This window comes from Drosophila tropicalis, unplaced genomic scaffold (genome assembly GCF_018151085.1).
Source record: "Drosophila tropicalis isolate 14030-0801.00 unplaced genomic scaffold, ASM1815108v1 contig_463, whole genome shotgun sequence".
NCBI classification, from domain to species: Eukaryota; Metazoa; Arthropoda; class Insecta; order Diptera; family Drosophilidae; genus Drosophila; species Drosophila tropicalis.
This window is the reverse complement of record NW_027172929.1, coordinates 100,530-117,588: the sequence shown is the minus strand read 5'-3', so window position 1 is coordinate 117,588 and position 17,059 is coordinate 100,530. Positions and strand designations below refer to the sequence as shown.

The 17,059-nt window shown below is 36.6% G+C and overlaps 2 protein-coding genes across 2 annotated transcripts; one reads left to right on the top strand and one right to left on the bottom strand.

Moving 5' to 3' along the window:
* Positions 1–76: 76 nt before the first annotated feature.
* Positions 77–11,170, bottom strand: LOC137574644 (organic cation transporter protein). Its single transcript, XM_068287021.1, has 3 exons — positions 10,507–11,170; positions 1,420–1,862; positions 77–1,351 (listed from the first exon to the last, which is right to left on the bottom strand). Exons 1-3 carry the CDS (start codon positions 10,908–10,910, stop codon positions 168–170), a joined length of 2,031 nt encoding a protein of 676 aa, XP_068143122.1. The 5' UTR covers positions 10,911–11,170; the 3' UTR covers positions 77–167.
* Positions 11,171–15,253: 4,083 nt separating this feature from the next.
* Positions 15,254–16,303, top strand: LOC137574463 (brachyurin-like). The gene is made up of 2 exons (XM_068286786.1): positions 15,254–15,843; positions 15,920–16,303. The coding sequence occupies exons 1-2, from the start codon at positions 15,264–15,266 to the stop codon at positions 16,231–16,233; spliced, it is 894 nt and encodes a 297-aa protein (XP_068142887.1). The 5' UTR covers positions 15,254–15,263; the 3' UTR covers positions 16,234–16,303.
* The last annotated feature ends 756 nt before the right edge of the window (positions 16,304–17,059 follow it).

Sequence of the window (17,059 nt, the reverse complement as noted above, 5' to 3'; positions counted from 1 at the left end):
AATCATTTTGTCTATTTGAATGTTTATTAGTTAAACACAATTGCTTAAATCTAGTATCACAAAATATCGTGTGGAAAGAAATGCTTTTGTTTTTGCTTATGTTGTTTCTGCTAACTAAATACTAAAATTGACAAGTTACTTAAACAAATATATTTAGTTTAATTGATTTACAGTTTAGTAGAATGGCGCGATTGCACAGATCTACGTAGGATGCTTGAACGTAATTCACCCCTCGTGGATGCTGTCAGAGAGGCACCCGTTTGAGTGCCACGAACAAAGGCGGTGGAACGGACTTCCTCCACATCGTGATCCCCCTTAACATTTCTCTTATCATCGTCATGATGGACGTCATCATCATCATCATCGATCTGTTTGGCCAGACATGGGAAATCCCAAATGCTCTGGCCACGACCAAACTCTTCGCCATCGCTTAGGGTTTGCGGCAAATCATGATGCAATGTCTCGGGCAAAAGTAAACACAATATGCCACCAAGAACTCCAAGTAAACCCAAAATGATAAGGGGCAATGCCGTCGATATGTTTGCCAAGTATACAACAAATGGAGCTATTATACTAGCCACATAGCCCATAATGTGTATAAAGGCCACGGCTTGAGCTCTCACCACAGTGGGCAAAACTTCGGCAGCCCATTGTAGGCCAATGTTGTAGCTAATATTGACGAAGAATCTACCCATTATGGCCAAGGCAGCGGAATAAACACCCACCGGGACGACAGTGGCCAGGAGACTGAAAATGCCACTGGCCACCATGGAACCGCAGGCCAACCAGCGACGTCCGAAACGATCTAGGGTGAAGGTAAGCAATGTATCTGCTGGCAATTCCGTAAAACTGGCCACCGTGAACGTAAAGAATATATCCAGACCCAAGGAGCCAACATTCCTAACATGACCATCGAACACCAGCGAGATGGCCATCCAAATAACAATTAGCAGCAAAGTTGTGCGACGTAGACGGGGTGATTTGAAGAGATCCAATACCGAATAGCTGGCATTTTGGGCCATCTCTTGATCACGCATACGGCGACAGCTATCACCGAAATGCTGATACGTTTGCTCCGGCACTGAGCGTCCATTACGTTTTTCCAATCTCTTCAATATGCCAATTGCCTTATCCACTTGACCCTGTGAGACCAGCCAACGTGCCGATTCGGGTACTATGCAAGGCGTTAATATGGCCAAAAACAATGGGGCAGATGTTATAATCGTGAGCAGCTTCCAATCGGCCACATAGTAGGCAATCCAAGGCAATAAACAAGCCGCACCCGTAAAGAATATCGCTATCGACATATTGGCCACAAACGTGCGATATTTTGGACCCACATATTCCAAGACTGTGAAACAGAAACAAACAACCCAGTTAGCCAAAAGAGAACTACGAAAACTTGCAACATCAACTCACCCAAAATATACATCATTGTGAAGCAATTGTCGAAAGCAAAGCCCACAAAGAAACGCATAGTGGCAAATTGCCAGAAATTGCTAACAAATGCTGTACCCACTCCGGCGACAAGGCCCATCATATTGCAGCCAATCAAGGCGGGAACACGTCCAAAACGATCTGCGACCCAACCAAATAGAAGCCCACCCACAATGGCTCCCAAAAAGAATATAGATTGAGCATAGGTGGGCAAGGCGGCATTATCACAGACCCAATTCTGTTCAGTGGCCACTGTTGAGTATGGTATTTCCGTATAATTGTATGACCAGCCATTACGGCATTTTATTTGCGGCCATTTGGGATCGGCCATCACCTTGCCCTGGGCAAGCACTTCGGTATAATTCACATCGTACATGTAACAATTGTTATATTCCCCATTTATCATGGGTATGGAGAGTGCCAGTCTGCGAAGGAGAATAGAGAAAATGTATGAATGAATGAATGAATGTGAATGTGAATGGTTAGCTTGGTTAGTTGCTTAATCAGTGTGTGTATCTGTCTGTCTGTCTGTCTGTGTGGGTTATTAACTCATCAGGGTCAGGTGTGAATTGTCGTAAAATTCAGTAGCTGTTCTCAGCCATGACGAAATGTTGGCCACTTCTACTTGAATATATTACTATATACATATGTGCATATGTATGTATATGGGTAAGTAAGACATTGAGACAACATAATTATAATGATCATGATCTTAAGTTTTTGCAATTGAATTCGTTAACCACCGCAGCAGCAGTAGCAGCTGCAGCAGCACCACCAAAAACAAAAATTGTCTATTTCGATTATGATTGATCTAGGACCACTAATCATGCCACCTTCAACCAGGTAGTAAAAGCAACAATAATACATATAAGAGAAAAAAAAAACTATAAATGTCTGTCATTCATTTAGATGTATGGATGTTTGTTTGTGCAAAACTACAATTAAGTTATTTAACGTTAATAATCCCATACATTTCACCATTATTATTATTAACGTTTTTGTTTAGGCCGATGTCTAACCAAAACTTCTCCTCTCCAAGAAGACAAATCTTGACCTTAGCTAATGTCTTCCATGTGTGTCACACAGTGTGGCACGTATTCACTCGGTTTATTCATGTGTTTAAGGTTTTAAATCGTGCCTTCGTTTTAAACAAAAGAAACCATACTAAAGTGACATACTAAGTATTGAAACTTAGTACAATGTTTGTATACCCTTGCCATGACTATTTTAGTTCCAAAGACTAAGAAAGATGTTATAGAGTTTTTATAGAGCAATTCTTTGATCTACACGATTTGGATCTTAAGAACTTTTTTCATCATTTTGATTTTAAAGTATAATCATAATCATTTAATTTTTAAACTTTCTACACATAGTTTAGTCAATTGTATAACTAATTTACAGTTTTATTTGACATTTAACTTATACTTACAGTAAGTTTTTTGTCATTTTTGAAATGAGAGAAGAACTTAAGATCAAAGGATCTGACTGAGCAGTAGAGGAACTGAGCAAGTGAACAACTGACAATGAATGAGTGAATTGGTTCCGCTTGATTCAACTTACTGCTTAATTTTGATCATAATAAATATACCCTCCATACATATTTGAAGAGTATAGAAAAATTATAGTAAGTATATGGTAAGAAACTTCATAATCATCATCATCATCACCATCGTCATCATTATCAACATGATGATCATTGTCGTCTCACAACATTAGTCTTCTTGATTGTATGTAGTTGTTACTGGCTGGCTACTTGTATTGCGCCGGCGCACACAGTTGTTGTCGCAATCGGAGTGCTTGCTTTGCTAATTAGTTAGTTAGATTGCCCCCTCGGCCCACCCTTTGTCTATCGTCTACTTATCCCCCCTCCCCCAACACTTCCACCTTTCCCTTCAATTTACCTGCTTATCTAACTTAATTTTTTTTTTTTTTTATTATTTTAATCGCCCCTCGCCCCTGCAATTACACAAAATAGATACATAAGTAGATGCCCGGTAAGGTTCTTTGCCTTATTAAGCCGTCGCTTGACTGGAAAAACCAATCATGGTACAAGGTTAGTTGGTCGTTCTAAGCCAACTTTGTGTGTGTGTGTGTTTTTTTTTTTGTTTTTCGTTTTTTCACCAAACGGATTAATCACTCTTCGGTCAGAATACTTGACTTGAGTTTGAGAAACAAAACAAAAAAAACCAAAAAAATTGGAAACTAAAGCAAAATAATTTAACTATTACTTAGAATCGAGTTGGCATGGATTTGTATCTATTGTCCCAACTATTATTGGTGGTTTTTTGGCTTTGCACGCAATTGCCAAAACCAGTTAATCTCAAGGTGAATGTTTGTTAGTTATAATAATTGAACGACCAATCAATCGATCGGCCAATCGATACGATCCCCCAAAGCCCGATCTAAACCGCTTGTGCCTGGGCCTTTTGTGAAAGTTAACGGAACCAAATACCAAAACACTTAATTGCCATTTACGCACAATGATTTCCGTATGGGGACGACGACGACGACGACTAGGAATGACTCACTATGAGTTGGCCAAAGAATACTAGGAATGCAGTCGATCGAAAGTGTTAACTGAACTGAACTGAATTAATTGTAGGACTTGCCAATAAGTTATAAGTTATTTAGTTCCTGTAACATTCGAAATAATATCAGTTCTGTGATCTCGAAAGTTATTCAAACCGAAAGCAAACAAATAAGGTTCATTTCATATCCTTTCTATTTTTTAAGTAAATAAAGTCAATATGAAACTAAAAGCTACTTAATTATTTATAATCGATTAAATGCATTTTAATGCCTCTAAAACTCCCTATTTAACTATTTACTAAAGGCCAAGAAAAACTTACTTAATTCCATTATATTAACTTTTTTGTAAAAACCTAAAAATGTTTCGACAAAAGGCGGAAAATTGATACCAAAATTGGCCATCTATAGCCCTTATAATCCTGAGAGATCTTGGTGTCTATCTTAGACTTCTGATAATTTTTGGTATATTTTGAAAAAGTTTTTGGAAAGAAATTAATTTGGCAACAATTTTTCAGTATTTTCTTTTTAACTATTTTCAGTTGATGCTTAAAACAGAAATTAAATAGTGAAATGAGGAAAATTTTTCAAATAATTTTAAAAATTGTTTCTATGAAATGTTAACAATATTTTATTTCAAATCAACCAAATCGAAAACTATTCAAAATCAATCTCAAGAAAGGTTTCCTTTTTGTCTTTAGATATACTAAATATCTATTTAAAGTTCTGAAAACTCAAATTCTTTTTTATGGAATTAATCTATGAATATCTTAGAATTGTGATTTAAAAATACTTAAGAATTAATTGAAGTAAAAGTTTTGTGGCAAATGGAAATTTAAATTTCTTAATCTTTCAGTTGATGTAAAAAGTTTTCTAGAGATTTGCATAATTTGTTCATCACATGGATACTTAAACGGTGTAATCATTAGAATTCAGACACAAACTAACGTGTTCTCATAACTACTATTAAGTGATATTCATAATGGTTTCAAACACTTGCATTAATAATTGTGACTTGGCTTAGAAATCAACTTTGATTTTTTATTTTTTTTTTTTCTGTTTTTGTTTTTCGAAAATGTTGCCAAGTTAGTTGCCTTGGTCTCAGTCACACTTCAACCTCCACAGAGATAAGACGTGTCACAGCAAACCAAACCTCGCTCTACGCAACAAAAAAAACAAACAACAACAAAATTCAAACTCGACAAACAAAGTTTAAGCACAAAGCAAAACAAAAAACGAAAACAAAACACTCACTGCTAACCGTTAAGCCGGGCTTGAGCCCGACAACACCAACCATGCGAGAACCACCAGACATTCAACCCAACAACAAACATTTGGGCGAACCAACATACATAATATTAAAACGAAATGATAACTGTTCATTTGAAAAAGTATCACCGTTCATAATTAAAAAAACAATTGACTACACTTGCGGAGGCGAAGTCGAATCTTGCAAAAAAATAAGGGACGGCTCACTTCTAATAAAAACAAAAAACAAACTGCAAGCATTAAAACTATTAAAACTAACAAAAATGACTGATATCAATGTTTCCGCGTCAGAACACAAAACATTAAACTTCACAAAAGGAGTAATCTACTGCAACGAACTTCGAGGCATAGATGAAAATGATATCCTACAAGAACTAAAGACACAAAAAGTAACAGAAGTAAAAAAAATATTAAAAAAACAACCAAATACAACACAACAAATTAACAACAGTCAAAACAACAACGCCATACTTATCGAAACCGGACTCATCACTCTAACATTCGCGACTCCCAAACTACCAGAAGCCGTCAAAATCGGATACGAAACCGTACGCATCAGGCCTTACATCCCTCTTCCACTCAGATGTAAAAAGTGTCTTCGCTTTGGACATCCTACATCTGTTTGCAATAGCCAGGAATCATGCAAAAACTGCTCAGAGCCAAACCATACAGACGAGATCGAATATTGTGCAAACAATAAAAAATGCCTTAACTGCATTAATAACCCAGAACTAGACCATCAACACTCACCCCTCGACCGCCAATGCCCCACATTCCGCAAACAACAAGAATTAACAGCAATAAAAATCACCGAAAAGGTAGACCACAAAACAGCACTTCACATATACTCCACAAGACACAGCCAGCAATTGGGAAACACATACGCCAACACGCTTAGACGTCCCACTCCGCGCACAACTAATACCCCAATCGACACACTACACAGGAATATTAACACACACCCGCAAAAACAACCCACCCCCGCATCAACCACCGGACACAACCCACCAGCCAATTCAACAAGAGTAACAAAGTCTCCAACACTACAACAAGCGAAAGATAAAATGCAAGACACACCAGAGGACATGGAAACCGACGGTAACCCAAATACATCATACTCATCACAACAAACTAAAGATTTAAAAATAAGAATTTTTGCCAAAGACCCCAAGACTAACCCCCTTTCTACCAATTTCAAACCCCCCAAAAACAAAAACAAAAACCATACCCCCAACCAAAAACCAACAGACCAACAACAGCGACAGCGAATCCACATAAGCAACAAACTTCATTAAACTAAGCCTTACTTAACATAAAATATGCTAAGAATAATACAATGGAACTTAAAAGGGTACACTAACAACTACATCGAACTCCTAACCATAATAAAAAAATACTCACCACAAATAATATGCCTTCAAGAGACACACTATTATAACACACACATACCCATACCCATTCCAATTAACTACCAAATTTTTACCAACACAGCCTCCAACAGGTTTGGCGGCACAGCCATATTAGTTCACAAAACCATCCAAAACACCCAGATAAACCAAACCGACCATTTTGAATCCCTTAGAGTTGAAATAGAATCTAAATTAAAAATCCAAATTACCTCAATATACCTTTCCCCTAACAAGACTTTCTCCCTTAAATCCTTAAACGACAACCTCAACCCAACCAACAACACAAATCACATTATCGTAGGTGACTTCAACAGCTGGCACAACAGCTGGGGTTCACCTCACCCAAACAGAAGAGGAAAAATCCTTCACAAATTTCTACAAAATGCTAACCTCCACATCCTAAACGACGGGTCCCCAACACACCTTTCAACACACAACACATTCACACACACCGACCTGTCACTATGTTCTCCACAGCTTACCCCATTCACTAATTGGGAAATTATCGACGACCTCCACGGAAGCGATCACTTTCCAATCCTTATCTCCTTATTTTCTCAATCAAAAACAAATAACTTCTTTCGTCCTTTTTTCAAAATTAAAGAAGCCAACTGGTCAACTTTTACCCAATCAACACACGCTTTAAGTGAGAAAATACCAATAAGTCCAAATATTAACAAAGAAACTGCAAACATTTGCAAAATCATTATTCAAACTGCACACCACAACATACCACAATCCTCTCCCAACCGCTTCAAAAAAAATACACCATGGTGGAATAAAACTCTCACCGAACTCAGAGCCAAAAAACAAAACACATGGAAAACTTTCAAACATAATAGTAACACTGATAATTTAATTAATTACAAAAAAGCCAACGCTCTCTTTCGGAGGGAACTTAAAATATCCAAAACCAGAGCTACAACCGAATTCACCTCCACAATACGACATAACACACCCTCCCACAGAATCTGGGCCAATATCCGACGCTTTTGCGGACTCAACCCAATCAAACAAATCCACTGCATAAAAAACCCAACCAACAACTTACCCACAACAGATACATCCTCCATAGCCCAACTATTTGCCCAACACTGGTCAGACCAATCCAAAGACATCAATTTCAATCCAACCTTTATTACAAACAAACACTCTAATAAACCATTGAACTATATACCCCACCCCTCAGCACAAATAATAGAAGCCGACATAACGCAAATTGAACTCCTATCCGCACTTCACTCACTTAAAGGTACCACACCGGGCCTCAATAGAATATCCTACCCTATGATAAAAAACACCTCTAACACAGTCAAAACAAGAATTACCCACCTCTTTAACAATGTATTTAAAAATTTCATCCCACAATCATTTAAAACCAGTCTAGTCATCCCCATTCTCAAACCCACCTCCAACAAAACATTTATAACCAACTATAGACCAATCTCCTTAAACTGCTGCCTATCAAAAACCCTCGAAAAAATCATAGCCAAACGTCTTTGGTGGTTTGTCACCAAAAATAACCTAATCCACCCCAATCAATCCGGATTCAAACGTGGCAAGTCGGTTTCAGACGGTCTGCTCACAGCAGACTACCTAATAACCAAATCGCTGCGTCAAAAAAAGCACTGTTCTGTCATTGCCCTTGACTTCTCAAAGGCTTTCGACAGAGTCGGAGTGCATTCCATAATTGACCAACTAATAGATTGGAAACTGGGCCCCAAAATTATAAATTTCATTAAAAACTTTATGTCCAACAGGAAAATTAAAATAAAAATCAACAACACATTCAGTTCTCCCTTCCCACTCCTTAATGGCATTCCCCAAGGTTCACCAATATCAGTTATCCTCTTCCTAATTGCCTACAACAAACTTGCCAATATAATCAGCTTACAAAAAGAAATCCATTTTAGTGCCTATGCAGATGATTACTTCCTTATAGTCCCACTCAATAGAGAAAAAAACCAAACATTCAATCTAGATTCCCTTTTTGCAAACATCCAAGAATGGTGCTCATACTCTGGAGCATCATTATCCCTTAACAAATGCCAACACCTACACATTTGCAGGAAACAAAACTGCAATTGTACCCTATCCTCCAACAATATAGCAATCCCCCTAGTAACCCAACTCAAAATACTAGGACTAACAATAAACAATAAATACAGATGGGACTCACACATTAAACACATCCAACCATCCCTTAACAACAAACTGAATATAATAAAATGTTTAGCAAGCCCCAAGTTTAACTGCAACACCCATACACTTCTTAACATAACAAAGGCAACACTCATAGCCAAAATAGACTACGCCATATTCATTTATGGCCACGCGCCTAGATCTACACTAAACAAACTAAAAACAACATATAATGCTGGAATACGCACAGCCCTTGGCGCTCTCCCCTCAACACCCATCCCCAACCTACTTTTCGAAGCCAACCTACCTACAATAGAGCAAAAAAGAAACCTCATGACAGCCAAAACATACAAAACAATCCTCCACAGTGCTAACTCTCCAATCCATAAATTCACCATTCAAATAAAAAATCAAACTAATAAGAAACTAAAATCCACACTAGAAAAAATCATTACGCTTTGCAAAGACCACAACATTCCCTACCTTCCACCACCCAACAGACAAACAATCACACCTCCATGGCTATTTCCACCTTCCACCATCAACACTTCCTTACATAAGTTTAATAAACCTGACACATCACCAGAAATATATCAAAAAATCTTCCTAGAACATAAAGACAAACACAAAGAACACAAATATATATTCACAGATGGCTCCCTGCAACACAAAACTGCCACATTCGCCATAACCACCGATATAACAGTTCTAAAAACAGGCATCCTACCACACTACTCCTCCATCCTCTCCGCAGAAACAATAGCCATTCTTGAAGCAATAAAGCTAACAAGAACCAAGAAAGGTAAATTCATAATTTGCTCCGACTCCCTGTCAGCTATCAAATCCATAAGCAACATCAACAACAATAATTTGTACCCCACTTTAATAAGATCCATCTTAACAAAAACCTACACCAAAATAAAACTCCTCTGGATCCCCAGCCACTGTGGCATTAAAGGTAACGAACTTGCCGACCAAACCGCCAAATCGACCATAAATATGCCCCTCCACTACACCCCAAACTTTAATTGCACTGATATAAACAAATTCCTTAAAAATAACTTATCCCAAAAACTTAAAAACAACATAGATAGCTGCAACACATGGTACCAACAGTTAAACAGCAATCGAACACACACAGGAGACTATCTCAAAAACACTTTACAAAGAGACATAACAAGGATGGACCAAATAAAAATTCTAAGACTTAGATTAGGACACACAAGATTCACTCAACAGCACTACATCAACCCGAACGACATAACACCCTGTCCAAACTGCAACTCAACATCCGACCAAAACATAGAACACGTACTAAAAAACTGCCCTGCAACCTCCCACATTAGGGAAGAAATCTTTGAACAAGTTTGCCCCCATATCAATCCTTGCAAACCCTACTCCAACAAACCTCTTAATGATTATAAACTACCTCAAAAAGTCAAACTACTACCACATCCTATAGGTTTAAATTTATAAAATATAATTAACCAAACAAAATGTAAATAAATAAATAAAATAGGTTAATAAAATAGGTAAACTAAATATGTAAATATGTAAATACACAAGCCGAAGGCCCAAGCAGCTAGCGCTTAGTAACTAAGTTCCGACTACTTTGTAATTAGTCCTAACTCTAAGATAAATAAATAGTTGCCTTGGAATGTGTAAGTGTAAATGTGTGTGTGTGTGTGCGTTAGTGTGTGTGTTAGTTAGTATGTGTACTCACCTAGCCTCCACATCCAGGCCATCTAGTTCGGGCACATGACACCAATGTTGTTCGGGTATTAATGTTAAAAATATTTGCGAGAAATACACAAATGCCACAAAGAACGAGAATGGTATCATGCATATGAATAGAAACTTTTGATATAATCCAAATTCACCAATTAATGGTAATATATCATCAAAATCCATATTGCTCGAATTGTTATTATTATTATTATTCATATTGTTTCCTTTTTTATTTTGCTGATAGCCATGCATATCCAATTGTAATTCTTTTGAATTACCACTTTTACGACGATGCACTGTATCGTGACCACTGGCACCACCGCCTCCATGCGTTGGTGGTGTTTCTTCGTGATTGTATGCTTCATTAACGAAGTATGCTTGCTTGGCCTGACCTTCCATTATATATATGTATATAACTTATGACCTTGTCCACTACTACCGAAAAAAGAAATTTTCCAACAACAAACAGTAAACCAAAAAAAAAAAAGAAGAACAATAACAACGCCAATTGAGATCACAATAAAGACAAAAATGGATATCGGTCTTGTGTCTTATTGCGGGGGGAATGCGACTTCCAGGGTGGGGGTAATGGAGGGAAATGAAAGCGGTAATGTTGCACACGCGCGCGTTTTCGGCTGGTTGTCGTATCTGTATCTCAACTGTTCTTCAACTGACTGAAGCACGCGCACCGGATGGTGTTTTTATATAGACGGCCAGAAGTCGGGCTTAGTTAGCTGCACTTGTTGCTGTTGCTGCTGCTGCTGCTGCTGCTGTCAGTAGTCGGTTGTTGGTTGTCGTTGTTGTTGCTGTTGCTGCTGCTGCTGCTGCGGCCGACGCTAAGAACAAACGGCAGCGAAAGTTAAAGCACACACACAGCTGGGCAGAGCATGGTTCACACAGCTGGCAAACCGGTCAGAGGAAGGCTCGACAATCGTTGATGCTGCTGCTGCTGCTGTTGCCGCTGGCTTGTCTCTTTTGGCTTAACACTTATTTTTAAGCCTGACCAAGGTATGACTCCTCCTGCACCCATTCAGGCTCTTAAGCGCACAGCTGGGCAAAATGATCTTCTTTTTTTTTTTTTTTTTTTTGTTTTTTATTAATAATCTGGGAAGCTACTGCACGCGTGAATCATGCCCGAGAAATTAAGGAAATTTGCATAAAAACAAATTTCTGTTATGAATGTATGTAACTCTCTTTTCCTCGTCAAAAAGCCATTCATAAATTGTCCAAATTGCAGGGGGATTAACCTCTCTATTGCCATATACAAATGTCTTAGTTACAATTTTTGTTTGAAGTGACTCATCAACTAGTTCAATTGGGGTAATACGAAACCCCCACGAACAAACAAATTCAAGTCAAACAAATACCAGTTTGAATATTAAGCTATAGCCTAAATATACTATTATGCGTTTTAATTGTTTTTATTGCCACATTAAGCAATAATTTGATAAACGAACGAAACATTTTCTAATGCAGTTTTAATATGGATTGATGTTAAAAAGTAATAAACTATGATTTAATGATTACAACTTGGAATATAAAGAAACATATGAACATTTTCTCTAGATGTTCTTTCTGCTTTTTCTTAAATTTTATTAATATTCAAGGTCAAAGGAATAATTTCTCAAGTAAATCTTTTTAAAGCGAAGCTGTTTTTAGTCCAAGTAATTTGAAAACCAAAAAGTTTGATGATTCGAGCTGAAATACTTATAATAAAATAGATCAAATATTTTGTAGAGCAGTTTTTGGCTGTTTTTGGTATCTTTATTGTTTATTTATGTTTTAATGTAAAACATTTTTTACTGATAAAAAAAAGATGTAACATTTTTTAAAGACTTTTTACTATTTTTTGGCCGTTTTTTCTAGTCCTGTTATTTAGAAATCAAATAAATTTGAATTAAGTAACATGTCTGAACTATTGTCGATAGTTCAGATACATGAAGTTCTCACCGAAGCTATAGTTTATTACACTTCAAATTTCATTGGTGATTCACACATTCAATTTTCCTTTCAAAGGACTAGACCATTCTTCTCTTTAGCTAAGACCCTTTGAAGGGACAATTCAGCTAAATGTATCTTTAGGAATGCCAATGATAATAAATTCAAAGCCATAAAATGGATATTTCGGGCATGAAAAGATCAAGATCAAGGAGCGGCCCCAACAAGAATTTGCCAAACAAATTGGGCGCGGTTCAGCAACATTTTTCTTCTCTTTTTTTTGGTGTGAACTCTAAAGAAGAATCGAAAAACTCAAACGGATCATTTCATATTCATTCAAACTCTGATCTGGTGAGTATATTATTTAAAGGAATTATATATTTGTTTTAATTATGAAGTTGCACACAAATGTGTTTCAATATATGTATGTATGTGTATGTATGTATGAAATCGAGCCGAACGAGTACAAAATGCGTTTATATTCACCTTAACACAATCCAGTTTGATCTTGTTTTATTAAATCATTTTTTGTTTTTTGATTTTGTTGAAATTACAATCTCTCTCTCTCTCTCTCTCTCTCTCGCAGTATTTATCGTTACGCATTTAATGTTTTAATTAGCACCACTTTAGACTTGTTCCAAGGACAATTTGGCATTTCGTTTAGATTTTCGATAGACAACGTTAAAGCTAATTTGATTTTTGTTTGTTTTTTTCGTGTTTAAACTGTGACAGGTGTCATTTAATTAAATAATATAAGTATATACACACATATGTACATATATAGATATACATACATATATCGCATATAATTTTAGAAAGTTTATTGGTTTTTGAATTTCATCAAGATTGGCAAGAAAAATCTGTTAATTATTAAGGCAAACATTGGTAAAAAAAAAAAACACATACAAATGTAAGAATCTAAGTGAAGTTAATTAGCTTAACTTATGATTTTTATTTAGGGCTTTAGTTTTTTGTTTATTTTTTTGTTAAAAACTAATTGAAATAGTTTCGTCTTTATATGAAATTTTTGACTTTCTAGAAGTTGAAATTTAGTCAAATTTTTCAACACAATGTTTGGCTAATTGAAATACAGTAGAATCCGGTTATAACGACGCTCAAGGGACCAACGATTTTCTTCGTTATATCCGGAAGACGTACTAACCGGAGGCCCTTTCATATAAGTTTGTATGGGGACCAACCAATCACTGAACGTTATAAGCGGAGTCGTTATAACCGGATTCTATTGTAAATGAATTTTGGTGATTATTTTTTGTATTTTATCTTAATTCGCAATTGTTGTTATCAATTATCATTATCATTATCCTGAATATATTTAATTTAAAGGGCAGTCATTGCGTATACGTAATTTCCTAAGTTTGCTTTCAAAGAGATAACAAATTCCATCGATTCTTTTAGTTCATAATCTTTAGTATTATTCTTTGTTGTTGTTTCTTGTAAATTAAGCAAAAGTAACAAGATTAAGGATTTAAATCTTATTGAGACTTTTGTAATGACTAAAATTCAATTCTTAATAGAAAACTCAAAACTCTTTGGGTTAGTCTAATGGATTAAAGTCTCTCTGATTTAGAAGGTTTTGGTTTCTGTGTGTACAGGGAAAAGTAACTCAGTTGGCAAAGTGAATGATTTTCTCGTCGCAAACACTTGTTTATAGTTCATTAATTTGAAAATATGCTTTACTGCACATAAACCTAAGCAAAGTAATTGAGCTATTAACTTATTTCCAAATCAATCATTTTAGGTTGTAAAATCTAACTCTCAGCTCTTTTGAGACAAAGGAAATTTGAAAAGTAAACTATAGATATTACTTGCCACACTCGAACATATATAGATTCTAATGGTTTTCTGTCGGGTGTGTGTGTGTGTGTAGCTTTTGGCCGTTTTCAAGTTGAACGCCTTTTGTCTCAAATGTCTAAATTCAACCTTCAATTGAACAAACAAATATGTATTATGGGTATATTAAATACATTTCCGTTTTGATTCTTGTTATGCATGGTTTTTGTTTGCTTTGCTTTTGGTGGGTGTATTTTTAGTTTCTGTTTTTGTTTTTGCTTGTTTTTGTTTTTTAACATTCAATGAGCCTTTTAATTAGAAATGAGTTTGTTACTTTGCGTTGCAGCAAATTTTGTGATGAGGCAAAAAATAATTTCATAGAAATTGTATATCATGTAGCTTTAAAACAAAATAAATCAAAAGTGATATTTCAGTGATAGACACTCTATCTGTGGACTGTGCAAAAACCTTGGCGATAAGAACTTGGCTAAGGAATCGAATTTAGATGGCATTTCGAAACTTTTGCTACCGTAGACAAAAGAACAACAAAAAAATGGCAATAAAAATGTAAACCATTCAATTTAATTTTTGCGCTTAATTGTGAAATATCCAGGTATCCAGGTGCTAAAAGATAAACAAAAGCAAATCATTTAGTACTGGAAAATTCCAATAAAATATGTTTCCTTTGATTTATTCAATCAATTAGTAACAGTTTGTAAGAATTTTCTGGTACCCTTGCCCTTGAGATTGTCACCAGCGAGTCGAATCTAAACAGACTATGAATATAATCCATATGTACTTGGCCTCGATTATTGAGTAGGTAGCATCAGGTGGAACAGAACTGAACAGAACAGAACAGAGCATTATCAGTAATATGTGATAGCAGTGATTGTGGTTAGTTAGTTTTATGATTGGGTGGGAAAAATTATGATCGGACAGTACGACGTTACGATGGCTGGGTGGGGTTGGCTACGGCTATATAAGTAGCTTACCCCTAGCACGCGCCCAAACACTTCAGTTAAAATGAAATTGGCTTGTACAACGGTTCTGCTACTTGTCGTGGCTGCTCTAGGCCATGCTGCCCAATCCGCCAGACCAGTGGACTGGTCGTCGGTGAAGAATTTGAACATCGAGACGAATGCAGCACCCACAAATAAGCAGCATTTGCCACCGACGGGACGTATCACGAATGGCGTGATAGCCGAAAGGAATCAATTCCCCTATCAAGTTGGTCTTATGCTCTACGTGAATGGTGGTGCTGCCTGGTGTGGTGGCACTTTGATCAGTAATCGTTGGGTCGTTACGGCAGCCCATTGCACGGATAGCCTTACAACCGGTGTGGATGTCTATCTGGGTGCCTGGGATCGTACAGACAAGAAGGAGGATGGTCAACAGGTCATATTTGTGGAGACCAAGAATGTGATTGTCCATGAGAATTGGATTGCTGAAACCATTACCAATGATATATCTCTGATCAAGCTGCCAGTGCCTATTCAGTTCAATGAGCATATCCAGCCAGCCAATTTGCCAGTCAAATCAAACTCATATGAAACCTACAATGGACAATCGGCTATTGCCTCCGGCTGGGGCAAGATCAGCGATAGTAAGTTGAATGAAAAAAAAAACCCATTTTCTACTTAGTCCTTTAGCTTAACTTTTCCTTTGCATTCTCTCCCTAGGCGCCAGTGGTGCCACCGATCTTTTGCGTTGGGCTGAGGTTCCAATCATCTCGAACACCGGCTGCACACCCTGGTACTTTGGCATGATCGGCAGTACGAATATCTGCATTAAGACCACTGGCGGCACATCCACCTGCAATGGCGACTCTGGCGGTCCTTTGGTGCTGAACGATGGCAGCAACACTCTGATCGGTGCCACATCCTTTGGCATTGCTCTGGGCTGTGAGGTGGGCTGGCCAGGTGTCTTCACTCGCATCACGTCCTACTTGGACTGGATTGAAGAGAAAACCAGTGTGGTCAATCTAGGCAACTAAACGATGTTTTATGGCTCTTGAAAGAGAAATATAAATAAAACTGTTGATATATTTCATAAACTAAATTAAAGTTAACTTACTACCTTTATATTAGATATCGGGATAAATGATCCTTGTTGATTCGGGTCTCCAAGACTCAAAACTATTTCTTGCATTCAAAGGAAGAAGGAAATCGATTGTGATTAATACAAATCTTATTAACTAACTTGAGTCATGAAGATTACAACTTCTTGGTTATTAAATTAGATTTTCCAATAAACAATACCTTAATTATTCTATTAGCCCTTCCTTAATAGTCGAATTTTTAAGGCAGTTGGTAAAAAAGTTTAAAATTTTAAGTGGAATTTTTTTTAAAACGTTTTCTTCAAAATTGGTGAGACTAATTTTTTTATTAACTGTTTCATCTCAAACGGGACATAAGGCTAATAAATCTAAAGGACTGGCAGGTCAAAAGATGATTCGTAATTGAAAATTGCGCTACAATCTTAATATAACTAAAAAAACGAAGAAAAAAAGTTGTAATTGTATTTTGTTAACAATTTTCAATGTAAATGACTGTTCGAATGAAAAACAAAGAAACATTCATATAATTTATTAGTTTAGTTATAAAATTTATCTAATTTTTTAAAAGAACTACCTTCAAGCGACATTTTATACCATTTTCCCATAAGATAAAATGGTATATTAAAGACGGAAAGGAAGTTTCATTAAGTTTCTAACTGAGATATTTTTATGGTTTCGAAATGCCAACAAAGGAAATTTCAAAATTTCATCTCAGGTTTGGAAAATCTCAATTAAATCTGTATATATTTTGTTTTTTTTTTTT

Excerpts from the sequence above, each read along its gene's own strand:
- LOC137574644 (XM_068287021.1), bottom strand. The coding sequence starts at position 10,910 with ATGGAAGGTCAGGCCAAGCAAGCATACTTCGTTAATGAAGCATACAAT. Across the intron at positions 1,863-10,506 it reads GGCCTGGATGTGGAGGCTAG|ACTGGCACTCTCCATACCCA; the intron begins GTGAGTACACAT and ends TCTCCTTCGCAG. Across the intron at positions 1,352-1,419 it reads CACAATGATGTATATTTTGG|TCTTGGAATATGTGGGTCCA; the intron begins GTGAGTTGATGT and ends TCTGTTTCACAG.
- LOC137574463 (XM_068286786.1), top strand. The coding sequence starts at position 15,264 with ATGAAATTGGCTTGTACAACGGTTCTGCTACTTGTCGTGGCTGCTCTA. Across the intron at positions 15,844-15,919 it reads CTGGGGCAAGATCAGCGATA|GCGCCAGTGGTGCCACCGAT; the intron begins GTAAGTTGAATG and ends TTCTCTCCCTAG.